Here is a 15,519-nt window from a genome sequence, read left to right on the forward strand (position 1 = left end):
AAGGTCCCATATACTAGGGACTCACAAGAGTAACCCAGTAACCAATCTGGAGTGTACCTAATGTACATGCAATCAGTTTAGAGAGGAAGCAGCTAGGGTGGGGTCCTGGTTTGAAGGGCCCCAGTCAGACTAAATTCGATAAATCAGTGAAACACAGCAAAAAGTGGGGATAACCATAGTAAGCAGATCCTACTCTCCTACACATTGAATACCCTGCTTTCCTGGATTGTCTCAAGTTGTGCGTAGTGCATTGTCTCAAGGCCTTTTAACTGATGTCTAAGAAATTCCGGACCCCGGGCGAGGGACCGCTTTTAATCGTCCTCAGAAAAACTCATAAGGTACTGTCCTCTCAGACCATAGCCTGTTGGGTGATGCAGTTAGCGGGGATATACCTTAAGATCCTTGGGGCACACTCTACTCGTGGGGCAATGACATTTAAAGCCTTTCCTCTAGGCACCCGCTTGGAAGGCATAATTAACATGGTTGATTGGTCCTCAGATTCGACCTTCAAAAGGTTGTATTTCAAGCCAGAGTTGGCTATGGCTCAGGCAGTGGTAAGTAAGCTTTAAACTGGCATAACCCTCGCCTCTGGTCCTGATCTAGAATGAAAAATGTCCTAGCTATTTAACAAAAAGTTTCAATTCTAATAAGTGTGAGTAAGTGAGTTTCTGTTGCAGTACCCCCCCACTTTTTGCCTGACACCTGATGCACTTTTCCTTGGTGTTCCCTGGGTCCCTGCCAATCAGGTACCCAAGGCCTGTGTTCCTTCCCTAAAAACTGTACTAAAGCCTAAACCCAATTGGCATCTCTGGCCACATGTCAGCCCCTAGTAAATGGTAACCTAGGTACCTAGGGCATTGTGACCAGAAAAGACCCCTAAGGGCTGCAGCACTTATTGTGGCACCCTTACGGGCCCTGTACCCTGACACACACACACACACTGCCTTTGCAGACTGAGTGTCCTGGTGCAGAACGAAACAAAGAGTCGACATGGCACACATCCTTGTGTGCCATGCGCACAAACCCATTGCCCTGGCATACATCAGCCACCCCTCTAGCTGGGTGCCCTATGCCAGTGGTGTGGGCACAGGTGCATGAGCCCTGTGTCCCTACAGTACCCAGGGCCATTCCTGCACACTGTAAGTGCAGGGATGCCATTAAGAGTATATGGTGCTCGGAGGTTGTCATTACAAACTCCACAGCACCATAATGGCTACACTGAAGGCTGACAAGTATGATATCAAACTTCTCAGCCCCTTAAACCCACACTGATGCCAGTGTGGGATTTAATGTAAAATGCACATAGAGATGCCCCCTGATACCTAAATCTACAATCCACGTCTTGTCTGAGAGGCTGCCACACAGCAGACATGGTGCTGGCCCTTGGGTGGAGAGCTCCCACTCTCCTGGGCCTGCAACAATGCACATCCTGGGACGAGGTGCCAAGCCTCCTCCCCCAGGATGGACAGGGGAAGCTTCAAAGGCATTCCGCCTTTGTGAGCTTCTCCAGACCACTTGCTGTACTCAGCAACTGGCCCCCACCAGTTCTGACCCCCACTCTGGCGGGAAGACTGGCGGGAAATCCTACGTCAGAAAGGGGGGAGTGCCAGCCTGTGCCAACCTCACCCCTCAGGTGGGAGAGGCGAGGTGAAGCACGACCCTGGGCTTCGCCATCTTGAAGTTGGGGAGCCCTGCCCAATCACAGCCAGGCTCCTGCCCCCCTCTCACAGGAGAGGAGCAGGCTAGGGGGTGTACCCACCCCAGGACAGGGACCCATTGGTCCCTGCCCTTGCCCTACCTGTAACGCCCCTAAATTCAGTGTTTAGGGGCACCCTGAACCCTTTTCCTGAGATCCAGATTACGAAAAAAGAAAGAAGATCAAGGAACATGAAGACCTGCTGTGCAGCTGCTAAAAAGAGGAAGACCCCAACTGATTTGACCCCAGCCCTATCGGCCTGTCGACCCTCGAAACTGCTCCTGTTAAACCCTGGCGTCTCCAGTGGTCAGCAACCTCAAAAACCCCGGAGGACCTGACTGCCTTGTGACTCTGACTACCTGGGTCTCTCATGAGCAGTGGTACTGCTCAAAGCAAGTAACAAGCCCTGGCATCAGCCCCGAACCGCAAACCCTGCACACTCTGCACCCGCCAAGCCTGTGAATCAAGACCCTGAGGACGTCCCCCAGCGATTCTGACCTGAAATCCAGTGCCCAAGGACCCTCCTCGACGACGCCTGCAGCCTCAGGACAAAGGACCCCTCCGACCGCAACCAGCAGGGGGTAAGATTTCCCAACCTCAAAAGACACCCCGGCGCCCCACATCCCTGTGTGCCCAACACTTGGGTGCCTACCTATCCTCCAAGATCCCAACGTACCCCTCGAAGTGTTGGTCGCTCCAGAAGATCCTCCGTCCCTGAGCCTGCAGCCTTTGTTCCCTTTTCAAGATCTCCATTGAATAACATTGAGCGCCCGACGGCTCAAAAGCACCCTGCACCCAGCCGCCCGAGTGCCCCTGGCAGTGCAACGTGTACCCTATTCTACTTCCCCATCTGCCCTGAGCAAGTGACCAGGAGCTCAGCTCCCACAGCCGCGTGGCCTGCTAGCCAGCATCCAGCAACCGAAGGCCCCCTTCCTCTCATTGGATAACATTGGGCCTAACTACCTCTGCACCCGGCTGCCCCTGTGCCGCTGGGGGTGTACCAACTGTACCTACCTGACCCTGGGGGACCCCTGAGTCTATGCCCAGAACCTTAACTTCACCAGTCGAGTACTCACCTAAAAACAGATGACTCACTTTCCTGCCATAGGATAACATTGACTGGTTTGACTCGAAAACATTTCGAAGTGTGAAGTTTTGAATCTTTAAAATATTCATCTAAAATCAGCCGAATAACTCACCTGTGATCAGGAGAGAAGCCAGTACTGTACCTTGTAGGCCAGTACTGAACCGCAAAAGTATTCACAACCGTGTTTGCTAGTTATCTAAATTTCTTCCATATTAAACCATTGACTGTTTTTCTGTGAAATTTCTTCTATTTTTGAAAATAACAAATATTCCTTAAAAATCGTACCAACTACTAAAACGTAATTACTTACCTGTCTTAGGTAGAGACCCCAGTGCTGAACCTAGGAGTCCAGTACTGGATTACAAAAGTAACGAGAACCTACTTTACCTGTGCTTTGAATTTCCTTCCATTGGATAACATTACTAGTTTTTCACTGAAAAGTTTCAAAGTGTCAACTTTTAAAATACCTTTATATTCTTTAAAAATCATTGCAAGAACTAAAACGTTTTTACTGAACTGTTTTCAGCTTAGACCCCAGGACTGAATCTAGGATCCAGTCCTGAAGTTACAAAAGTAATCTATCAAGTAATCAGCTGCATTTATGTAGAAGAACCTATTGAGCTCAATGTTAAATTGTGTTTAAAATTGTTTTGCCTACTGCAACCATTGTACCTATTGTGTTTACAAAGTTTATTGCCTCATTGCAAACTAATTACATGAGTACTCTTATCGAGAAAAGTATATTTTGATACCTGTCGGTTCTAAAAATAAAACCACTATATCTTTGGATATAAAAACAATTGACTTCGAGTTCAGTTCTTGAGTATGTGAAACCTTTTCCTGACTGACAAATGCTTTACACTGTCCTCTGGTACTGCCTTACTGCTCGACCAAGCTACCACTTTAGAGAGTAAGGTCAGAACTGTCTTTAACCTCTGTTATACCTCTGGGGATTGTGGACTCTATACACACTGTACCTTACTTTGGTGCAGTACATATAGAGCCACTTTCTCACAATAAGGACTCGGAGTTGAGAATTATCCCACCCAAGGATTATGCATCCTGAAAGCCCTCCTTGTGACTAGTAATAAGGACTTTGATCCTCTGATATAAAGTAGACAGTGGTACTAACCCAAGGATCGGGTCTAATGCATACAATGTGTTTTGTTAGATCTGCAGATAATAATTGACAGATTGATAGTCTTCTAAATCTAGTAGAGGTTTAGGCGTCTGATATCGTCTTTTCATTCTTCGGAACTGAGAATAGGAAATCGGATTATGAGAAACAGCTGTGGCATGACTTGCGCGACAAGAGGCGAAGGACTACGTTGGAAATACTAGCCTCTGATTGGACACCTACTGCATTGTGGGACTGTTGGACATCATTTGTTTTTACAATTCTCAGTGTTCCATGGGAAATGTAGTTTGTTTACAGAATAAAACATGACTGCTATTCAATAAAGAAGAGAAAGATAAAGCATAATCCTTGCTTCCAAGTCCTTAATAGAATTTAAACTTTCTGTTACGATAGATAACTAGGAAATGTGTTATTCTCCTTGGCTGTCACATTTCATGATTCAGAGATGGAAGCTAGAGAGAAAACTGAATGCACACCAAGAAGCCCTGTTTCTGTTTAAATCGTTTTTGGGCGGTTATTCATCTAGCAGCAATGACTTGATAACATTATTTTTTTGGCAAATATAAGAATCTCCTGTTTTGATGTTTGCATGTCAAATTTAGGAACCTGAGAAGTATTTCTTTGTACAATCTGAATAGAGGTGCTTGCACTTTGAAAAATCTAAACCACACACAAGAAGTATAAGGACAGTCTAGTTACGTGAAAATCCAATGCAGTGGTCAAAAAACTTCCAGGTGAATAATATGTAGAGGAGAACAAACTTTCAAGAAATATGTATGTCCAGCATTTTCGCATAGTAGTGTATCACATCAGTTATTGGCCTGGGCTTCTTGTTTTAAGATTACTTGAATATTCCGTATAGGACCTAATGAACACACTCGATATGTTGTCTCCATTCCTCTAAAAGAACATTATAGTTGTGAATCTCTTGTAAAACGTCCATGCACTTTCACTCTCATGCCTGCATTGCATGGTCTATTTTCATAATTACGAGGTTATGAAACTTCACCAAGCTTTCAGTTTGCAGTTGCAACAGCTCAACCGCACCCTTTCTTTTGTCTCGCAGCTTTTTATTAGATGAGGAAATCCATCCCCATGTAGGCTTCGACTTTCTCCCCGTTTTGCATTACTGCTATTCTTTTTTTCCTTCCTTGAAAGGCGAGTCCTAAACCTTGGCATTGTTTTTAACCCAGACTCTGCACCCCACCTCGCCCACATAACTTATTTTTCGTCATTTTGACGGGTGTACATTTTCTTCAGAGGCACTAGATAGGTCCTCACTCAAACGCTGTTGCGCATTTAAATGTAGTACTGGTGTGGAGGGAAGCATGTTTTCCTGATGGCTGAGAGGGTGGAGAATAACTTCATAGCAAGTTTAGAAAAATTTGAGCAATTTGGTCCTGCAGAGGAAATTAAAGGGTGGAGAATAACTTCATAGCAAGTTTAGAAAAATATGAGCAATTTGGTCCTGCAGAGGAAATTAAATCGGATGCTCTTCTCAGGTCTTCACTTGCAAAGGATAATGGAGAAAACATGCAGCTGGGGAAATAACGGTCATGAAGTGGGGGGTAGAGCAATTCGGTGACGTCACTTTGAGCATTATTTGCATCATATGCTTTGTAGCAGCTCTCCGCCATTTTGTGTGTAGAATTACTGGCTCCATGAAATTCATGAATGGTTGTATGATGTTGCAACGAATTCCGTTGCAACGCAAGCCTTTACCAAGCATACGTTGCAACGCGAATTCCTTCCATACGCATATTCTTTACCTCGAAAATTCCTTTAACACGCACACTTTTACAACGATTTTCGTTGTGAAACTATGGATGTTAATGGCATTTTTATGTTAAAGGATATTTTCTATCACTATTAATTAACCCTTATATATTTCCGTTGCGAAAACACCCCCTCATTCCTCCTTACCTCTCCACTCCAAGCACTTCCGAGGTGACGTTTCACGTCATTAAGAGGAAACGGAAGTGTCTTTCTATTACCCCTAACGACGCAGATTGCCTCCACATTTTTTCTCTTCAGTTTCTTCATCTTACGGAATCACGTGATTTTTTTGGGGGGGCCCTTTATTTAACCCACGTTGCTTTTTGGGGGGGTGGAGACCCCCTAAGCCCCCCTTTTTTTGTAACCTTTTGCACACATGCCTTTACTACGCATCTCGTAGTAAAGGTATGCGTGGTAAAGGCTTTTCCTTGTAACCACGCATGCGTTGTAATGCATGCGTTGTTATGGTTAATCGTGGAAACGGCTGCGTTGTAGTGGCCGTTTCCCGATCTAACCCGAGTAATAATTCTGCAGTGTCTTGAGCTTGAGTTTTTTCTAGGGCCACCGGATTTAATCAGTAGTGGAACAATAAAAGCAGCTCAATGTGGCACGTTCTGTGGCGTTATTATTTGTCTGTTTTGCATTTTAATACGCGTACAGGATGGCTAAAAGATTCACTGCATCAGTGCCACTTTAAACCCCGAATACAGCAATAAACAATTGAATGGTGGCCATGACACTTGAGGGTACCATGCGCAGAGATTTATTTTCAGTAACTTGTAATCTGTTTGAGCTGGAAAAATCTTTATTTTTTAAATGTCCAATTTACGCAGGTGTCTGTTGATTATGTGGCAAGGGCATTCAATCCATAAGTATGGGCAAAAGGCCCTATCAACAGAATTGCAATGGCCTTGGAAATACATAACAATGGAGTAGGGTCTGGAGGTTAACATTGAGAAGAAAGAAGGTGTGTGTGTGGGAGGTAACCGTGAGGACGAGGTGAAAGAAGCTATGTTCAAATGCACATAGAAGCCCTGTCATGGTCAGGGCCAAGATGGGAGCCGAGCTAGTTTTATATTAGCGAGCAATCTCGGCAAGATTGCCTTTTCTTGATTATTTTGTGGATATTAGAAGACACATTCACCCCCAGGGTAATGTATGAGGGGTAAACCCCTGTGTGAGGTACAATGCCACTCAGCGTGCCCCATGAGTTTGGAGAAGTGGCTGAATGAGCGACATTCTGCTGTGACCAGTGAGGTGAAGACGTTCCACAGATGGGAGCGCCCCTGTGCTGAACTATAGAGGAGCCCTTTAGGCTGCACTGGAATGCATGCCCAAAGCAGTCTGAGGATGTGGAAAGCAAGTGCGCCTTTGCAGCGACCCACAATGTGAGGCCACATTAGAGAATGAAGTGCAGAGCGGCCCCTGCATGAGGACTGAGGGGGGTTTGGGGGGGACATGGACTGGAAGTTGCATTGGACCATAGGCTTGAAAGTGGTTAAGGGTCCTGGACTGCAGAGCCAACGATAAAGTTGGATTGTACTATGCATACTGGCATGCTGAGGTAGGGTCTGGGGACATACAGGCGCTGCATAGCTTTTTGTCTTATTGAGACCTCGTGGGCGGGCATACCTACCACGACCAAGCAATAAAATGAGAGAAGGAAGAGCAACTTAGAATTAAATGCCAGGGGGTATGCATATGAACTCTGTTTTATCTGTTGTGGGATGAGGTTTTTGAGTTTTGTTTGGTTCCTGCAATGTAGGTAAATACCTTTAGGCTCTAAATAGTGCTGAGGCTGGAGTGGTGTCTGGCCACCTGACAAGCTCCTGAACCCTAAGGTGCAAGCTGCCCTGTGCGTAATTGTGTTAAAGTGGATGACTGGTGACTTTAAATGAGTACACAACAAGAATCATGTCTCCTATGATAAAGTGGTAAGCACTTTGGCTGTCCATGCCGAGGAGCAGTGTTTGGGATAATTTATTTTCCTGTTACTTTGGTAAAGTCAAAGAGCACCAAAGGTGGGAACTGAATGGGACTAATGTCGCTGCCAAGCTTCATCAGTGCTGAGCCAAATATCCATGTTCACTAATAGGGAACGAATGCTCCAATAGCACAAGGAAGTTCAATATGATTTTACTGGTGATATTAGATGTACCATAGAACCCAAAATAGATGCCCTAGCACTATACATTGAACTTTTAAAAATAGATCATAGGTTGCTCATGGAAAGGGAGACAACCAATAAGTCTACCCTGGCTACATTGAGGCCCTCTGTGAAAGACAGTCGGGCTCAGTTCAAAGATCTGCACAACAAAGTGTGTATCCTCAGGTTAAAAGATGGAAGATGCTGAAGGGAGATGGCAGCATAACAATGTATGCATTATAGGCCTGCCTGAGAAAATCAAGGGTAACATGATGGAAGTATTCCTTGAAGACTGGTTACCAAATGTGGTGTTGAAAAGTAGGAAATTAAATTTCTTTTTGGTGGAAGAAATGCACAAAATTGAGAATAGAATGCGCTTTCCTGATGCCCCAACCGGACAAGTCAAAGTGAGACTTTTCAATTATGGCAGCAGAAATATTGTCCTCCTGGTTTGGAGGTGTACGGGCCAATGGTCTGTAGCCAATAATAAAGAGAATATATTCCCTGACTGTAATATAGCAGCCCAGAAGTGATGTGAATCATTCTTATAAGTAAAATAGAGTTTGTGCAAGTTGAACCTTCAAGCCTCCCATGTTCCTCCCCTAACTCGGAGTGCTAGATGAAGACAGGTCTTTTTAGGTCTTGCCTACGCAGTGCGAATGCACTGCATAGGAGGGCCGTTAGCCGTCGCTCTGCTCATTTTCAAGCTCACACTCGTGCTTGTGGCGGCATCCCCCTTACAGGAGCGAGCAGGGGCGCACCACAAGCACGAGTGCAGTGCTTGAAAATGAGCAGATTGCTCTCCTAAGCGCGCAAGCACCATTGCGGGCTCACATCCTGCCCCCCACCCCCCTCACAACCTCTCCGCTTCATCATCTACAGGCTGGGGCCACACTTGTTATTGAAGCAGATAAGCAGTATTTCTTAATGACCTACCTCGGCTGTGGCTGAAATAAAATGTACGACAGTGAGCCTTGGGGGCTCTTTCCTCACTGCGACCTGAGTTTCATGGCATTCCGAGGGTTCCTGCAACTGGTGTTCCGTGTGTGAACATGGAAGACTTACTTTCCCTCGCCTGGATTGGCTTGCTGGCTCTTTAGTATTCCGACTTAGCAGCAGCAGCGACCTGTCTGATCTTGTTGGGGAGGTCCATCTACTTCGAAGAAGTAGCAACACAACAGAGACCCAAATGTTAAATGTCTTGAAAACTAGATTTTTTCCATTTCTGTAATTGTGAAATGAGAAAATTCGTTTGAACACCCAGTCTTTTAATGAGAGTATAATGTAAACTTGATAATTTAGCCCATATCCAATCCCGCTTCCTTTTGTGCTCCTGTGGCAATATACGTGTTGTTTTTCATTTCCCGCAGGGTACACCGTAAATTAGGGGGACCAGGCATCCCGGATTTGTCGGGACAGTCGCAGCTTTTCACCAGCTGTCCCGGCGGATTTCGGGAAATGTATGGCTTATGTCCTGGTTTTTAGCGAGGGTCGACTGAAAACAGTGGGAAGTGCATTTTTACGTTTTCCAAATGCATGGGCATGATACTAGCTTTAAAAATGTGTTTTAACTGTTCTTTACTGTCTCTTCTGTATTTCTATGCATGAGTGCTATCCTTCTGTACCATCGGTTGCAGTAAAATTGTAGTTCTTCCTATTGCAAATACCTGTCGGATCTCAAGAAGTTAATTACGGTTTCTCTTTCTTTACCCATATCCAGTACTTGAAGTGCATGAAAAAATTATGAGGACTCTGATCCATAGTGCCATTGGGCGGAGTCAGTATAGGTAGCAGGAGGGTCAAAGGTTTGGCTAACAAGAACAAAATAATCTGTAACTATGGGGCATATTTACAAGGAAATTGTGAGTGTGGCCTGTGGCAAATTTCTCAGCACTCCGCCATCCCCAACAAGCATTTGCAATGCAATAGGTCTTGCAGTTGTGAGAGTTTGAGCTATTGGCATTGTAAATGGCAATGCCTTTTATTTACGTGTTGGTTTTTAAAACATAAATAAAAGGCATTGTAATTTACAATGCCAATAGCTTAAACTCGCGCAAATGCGAGACCTATTGCATTGCAAATGCTTGTTGTTTTTTGTTTTGCAACTCCTGCAGCAGTCTGTTCGTGGCTGGAAACAAAAGGAGAAACTGCTGCTTGTGGATAGGCAAGATTGTGATGAGGGATGGGAGTTCTAGTTTTAATGTTATTAAACCAATGAGTTTCCAGGCAGAGTACAGTCACGAACTGGCAGGGAGAGGCAAAATGACAGACATAGGTACTGCAGAAGGTTTGAGCTAGTTTCACATGAGTTACATGGCAGGGAATGTTAGACTACCCAAACAATATACAAGATCCTAACATGGAATGTGGGAGCCATAGCCAGCCCCACAAAAAGATAACGTGCCCACCTTAAGCGTTGTCACGTATACTTCGCATGTCTCCATTAGACACAGCACAGCTGCGGGACGACAATGGGGGCCACTTCATGTTCCCTTAGGGCTGCTTATCTGGCTGGTGCCTGGAGTTTGGAGTTCCCAGTCTACCAGAATTGATCCAGAGGCCAGGTACATGGTCGTTGAGGGAGTGCTGGATGGTGAATTGCTGTCTCTCATGGCTGTATATATTCCTCTCATGTAGATTTTGGCTCGTTCTTGAACAGTTTCATCATCCCTTATAGGTAATCCACCAACAGCATGTATATTGATAGGGGGTTGATTTTAACTGTGTTCCACATAAAGAGAAGGACAGAACCATGCATCTGGTTTAATTTCTATTGCCAGAACATTTCATTTCGGGTCTGTGTTGGATGTAACCTCTGATATCACCTGTAAAATCGTGTCTAACTTCCTGGTTTAATTGGAGCATCATTGACTGCCTCCCATCACCTCTGGCAATGGGCAGTTAACAACTAAGTCAAAGACGCAGGTAGGTTGATACACCTGAAAGCATGTGAGCTCTTTCTACCCTGGGTTACATGCTCTTTATACCAGAATATATATTATTTATTGTATTAATGAGGCACGAAAGCGCATGAATGATCCGGAGTATGTGGGTCGTACCCTTTCTGATCATAGCCCACTCAGACTCACACTGTTATGGGGAAACTTACCCACAGATACCTACTTGGAGACTTCCCAAGGAGGCCACAGAGGACTCTGTATTCTGAGCCACTATAGGGAAAACGTAGAACAATTATTTCAAGAAAAATACAGGGTTGGCAATGGATGCCACAACGGAGTGGAAGGCTTTCAGCCTTATAAAACGGACTTTGCATAAGGATAGCGTGTGTCATTAAAAAGATGCTGATACAAGCGTTGCAAACCCTAAAAGAGTGTATTAGAGACCTTGAAGTTTAGTTGCCGGCAGATACACAAGTTAGGCAATTACTTACAAAAACAGGCCTGTTGAGCAACTTGAGCGTGTTAATTAACAGAGAGTATGTGGGTTGGCAGCATGTTGAAAGTTACAGTGCAGGCAAAATACTTGCAGGCTTCCTGCAATCTGATACTACTAGGATCCCGAAAGGAGTTTTACGTAATCCCAGAGGTCTGATTGTCCGCACTCAAGTCTATATTAACAAAGTATTTAAAGATTGTTATAGGCACCTGTACACTCCCCTATTAGGGAAGGAGGTAACCTCTCCTAGGGAACTCCCAGATAAGCTGACCTTACCCTCAATTAATGTGGTACAACATCGAGCACTTGAGAAACCAGTTTTGTTAAAAGAAATAATATTAGCCATAAACAAGATATCTACCGTTAACCTCTGGCACGGATAGGCTAACCATAGAGTTTACACAGAATATAGCTTGCAACTGACACCTTGTTTGCTCCAGGTCTATGGAGCAGTTAGAAAGAATGACAAGTTACCACCCTCCATGAAGCAAGACATTTTTGTGGTTCTGCAAAAACAGGGCAATGATCGCCCAAACTTCAGTACCTATTGCCTTATGTCATTACTTAATCTGGACTATAAAGCATTGAGTAAAGTTCTAGCTAATCGCTAAATACCAATTGTGCAAATTGTGATACATCCAGATCAGTATGGAATTCTTCCAGATAGGAATACCTTTCTCAGTCTGATGCAGGGATGAATTGGACCAAGAGGCAAGACGCTGAGTGGTGGGTGGCTTATCTTGACATAGGAAAGGTCTTTGATACACGGAGTTGCCTACTTAATGGTGGTGCAACGCTTCTTGGGAATGGGTCCCATTTTTGGGATGGATCTGGCTGTTGCACTCTGACCCAGTAGTAACAGTTTGCACTGGCAGGGTAAAATCGCAACCCTTTCTCATTGGAAGGAGTGGTTTAATGCCCAAGGCTGATGCTATGTTGTATCTTTATATGCAGATGACCCTTGGGCGCTGTTATTGATGGAGGTGCCAAATAACTTTTGGATGAGGATGGCAGAAGCGTTGTTCAGGCAAGCATGGTTGCGCTTGCGTTGCTTCCGCATGCGTAGCTCTGCCCAAGTTGTTCGGCTGTCCACATCGACCCATGGCCTTTGACTGAGGCTGGAATACAGATGTGGGTTGACGTAATTGATAATGGACTACTAAGACCTTTCAATAACCTGATGTAGGTATACGCCATAAGCTCAGGATATTTACTACTGTACGGTGACATGATACAATAACTGATTAAGCAGTGGGATACTACACAGGAGGTACCCAACACCTCTTTGGCGTAGAGGGTGCTTCTGATGGCTACAAGACGAAGGCGGTCACAAGTTTATATAAAGGATTACTACAACAGAGTGATAGCTCGGCAGTTTGGGTCACTAAAGAACAAATGGGACCAGTGCTTGGTCCTGGAGTTACCCGTTGAGCAAGGGTCCATATCCATAAGTTATGTGAAACTGTTCTTCAGGAATCCCAGGTTGAAATGCATGCAATTTAATTATTTACTTCATACATACCTGACAATGAAGCACATGGAGCATATTTTCCCTGGAACATCCAACATGTCCCAAATGTGCAGGGACAGATGCTGATTTTTACCACATGTTGTAGACGTTTCCCTTAATTTCCACTTTTGTAGATGAGGTCCAGGAGTGCATCAGAATTAAATAGTGGACTCGCACCAAAGGAGGTGACAAGTTGCTTTTTAAGACTTATGGTACGTACAAAAAAATAAATACGTGATGCATCACTTATTTAGCATATGTACTTGCTAAAAGACTCCTTGATATGGGCTGGGAAGGTACCAACTTCTCCACTGATATTGACTGGCCGAGTGACTTGAAGAACTGGGTGCATGCGGAAATAGATGCATTGTTGAACCTCCAATTCCATTCGGAAGGGCTCGAGATTCCGACAGCGACAGTAGGATGATTATTTTGGGAAAAGATGGTAGATAAATCGGATACACGCCCTCCATGAAAGGGAAAGCAGAGCACATACTTGGTTGGGCCCACTCTGAGAAGCTGTTACACTGAACTGGATGTATCAGTCTGGAATGCTTACTTTATGTAGGTTCAGGTCATAGTAGCATACCTGTACCGGAGTAAAGTGGTCTGCTTCACTTATCGTGAGAAATCAAGATGGTAGATGTCTGAACTCGATTCACTGTTTATTTGAAATTAATGATACCATTTAAGATGAAAGCAATCAAGATGTTGGTATTGTGCACCTGAATGCCATGAAACTGTACCATCTAAAGACGGTAGCTGTTCATATGTTGAAAAGTGATGTACGCTGAAATGTAAAACGTAGTAGAAATCTGGGGGTGGGGGTGGGGGAGGGGGGGCGAGACGAGGCCTGTCAGCTTTTATTGGAAGTCAGGTTGTAGGATATCACGTCTTCCTTCGGAACGGGAGAGCGCAAATGAAGGCTCTCTAGATTCTAACTTTTACCTTCATTACTTTTAGCCAGTAACCATGAAAGTGCGGCAAAATGCTTGTCAACTCATTTAGCAGGGTTTGCCATTTAGTGATTTGGAAATTTCCGTTGATATTTTGTAATAGGGTGTCTTTTCTGTGCAGCTCCTACAGTGGCAAAATCTTCAGAGCAACCTTCGCGATTCTGGCTGCGGCAGTCTTTACACCTTTGGTTGCAGCTATAATTCTACTCGAGAGCCCAATAGAGCCGGAGCTGATAAGGTAAGCACCGAGAGGTACCAACTGACACATAACTGCCAAATTTTGGGGTTGACTTTGTGTGACACTTGTATGTTTTCGGAGTATTTGTGTGACATTTCAATGCCTTATGTGTGACACTTTGAGTGACTCTTTCCCCCGAGCAGTACTAAGCAGTTATGCCAGTACTAGGGTGACCAACCGTCCGTAAATTTCACGGACAGTCCGTAATTTCGGCCGTCTGTCCGTTGTCCGTGAAGGATCCTTTGACGGACGCCATTTGTCCGTAATTTTAACAGGGCACAGCTTCCACCCACCTCCCTTCTTAACTCCGAGGCTGTTGCAAAACTTAGATACTCAGCAGCGTTGGAGAGGCACAGCGGGATGGCAACCCTCACACCTCCAGCCCTTGATGAGCTGTTAAGAAGTGCTCGAAGGTGACTGAGAGGAGGGGCTGCAGGTTCAGGAGCAGGGGCATCCATTCAGATGTAAACAGCCCTGAATGCCCCATGTCTCTGCAATTTAGACCTCACACATTCCATTTCTGCCAGGGCCCCAAACATCCTAGAACCGGTCCTGATTGCACCGAGGCAGCACTGGTTCTCTTCACAGAGCGGTTCTTTAAACATGCAGCCTATAATGTAATAAAGTAAAGAAATGGCACAATCGCACCCACACTGATTAACAAAGTATGGAGGAGAATCCATTAAATCAGCTCTCTTGGAATATCTCCTTTACGTACTGTACATCACAGTGGGGGATGGCAAAGCTAACATTTTGGAAAGAGAGCCTGTCTACTCGTTGTCTCGTTCAGGAGGGAGCGAGGAGCCCCACCCCACCCTGGAAGAGACAGGATGATACTAGAATACTGCATACCCACCCCTGCCCCCACCCTGGTGGATCCTGTTACCCCTCCTGTGATCGCTACTGCCCCCCCAGTCATGGCTCCTGTGCCCCCCATGTGATGGCTCCTGTCCCCTCTCCCCCCCTCCCGCCTGTGAAGTCTCCTGTCCCCCCTGTGGTGGATCCTGTCTCTGCCCTGGGTGGCTTCTTTCTCACTCCTGGAAAGGCTCCTGCAGCAAGGGTGAAGTTCTTGATGGGCCTCTTCTCAGAAAGGCTCAGCTCAAAATTAATATGAAAAGGTGGGCGAGTGAGTAAGGGATGGGTGGATGGCTGGATGAAAGATTGAATAAATGGATAATGAGAGAGGATGGATGGATTGATGAGTGCGGGGAAGGATGGATGAGAGAAAATGTAAATAGCTGAATGTATGGGTGGAAGGGTAGCTGGATGGGTAAAAGGGTGGATGGATCAGTAAAATGATGGCTGGATGAGTGAAAGCGTGGATGGTGAGTGAGTTGATGGATGAGTGAAATGATAGATGATTGATGAACTGATAAGTGCAAGGGTGAATGGATGGACAGATGAGTGAAAGGGTGGATGCAAGGATGGATGAGTGAGTGAAAGGGAGGGTAGATGGACAAAAGGATGAATAGATGAGTGAAGGAGTGAAAGGATAAAAGGATGGATGCGTGATAGGGTCAATGGATGGATTCATGAGTGGATGAGTAGATGGGTGGGTGGATGGATGGAAGGAAGG

General features: G+C 45.2%; 1 protein-coding gene across 2 annotated transcripts in view; it reads left to right on the plus strand.

Annotated features, from left to right (window-relative positions):
• Positions 1-15,519, plus strand: part of APMAP (adipocyte plasma membrane associated protein) — a 484,771-nt gene that overhangs the window by 90,863 nt on the left and 378,389 nt on the right. For both annotated transcript variants that reach the window (XR_015296645.1, XM_086927147.1), the window contains exon 2: positions 13,827-13,943. Coding sequence is in view for 1 of the 2 variants with exons in the window: in XM_086927147.1 (XP_086783273.1) it covers positions 13,827-13,943 (117 nt within the window). In the remaining variant the exon portion in view is untranslated. The remainder of the gene's footprint in view (positions 1-13,826; positions 13,944-15,519) is intronic.

Source organism: Lissotriton vulgaris, chromosome 6, assembly GCF_964263255.1.
Source record: "Lissotriton vulgaris chromosome 6, aLisVul1.2, whole genome shotgun sequence".
NCBI lineage: Eukaryota > Metazoa > Chordata > Amphibia > Caudata > Salamandridae > Lissotriton > Lissotriton vulgaris.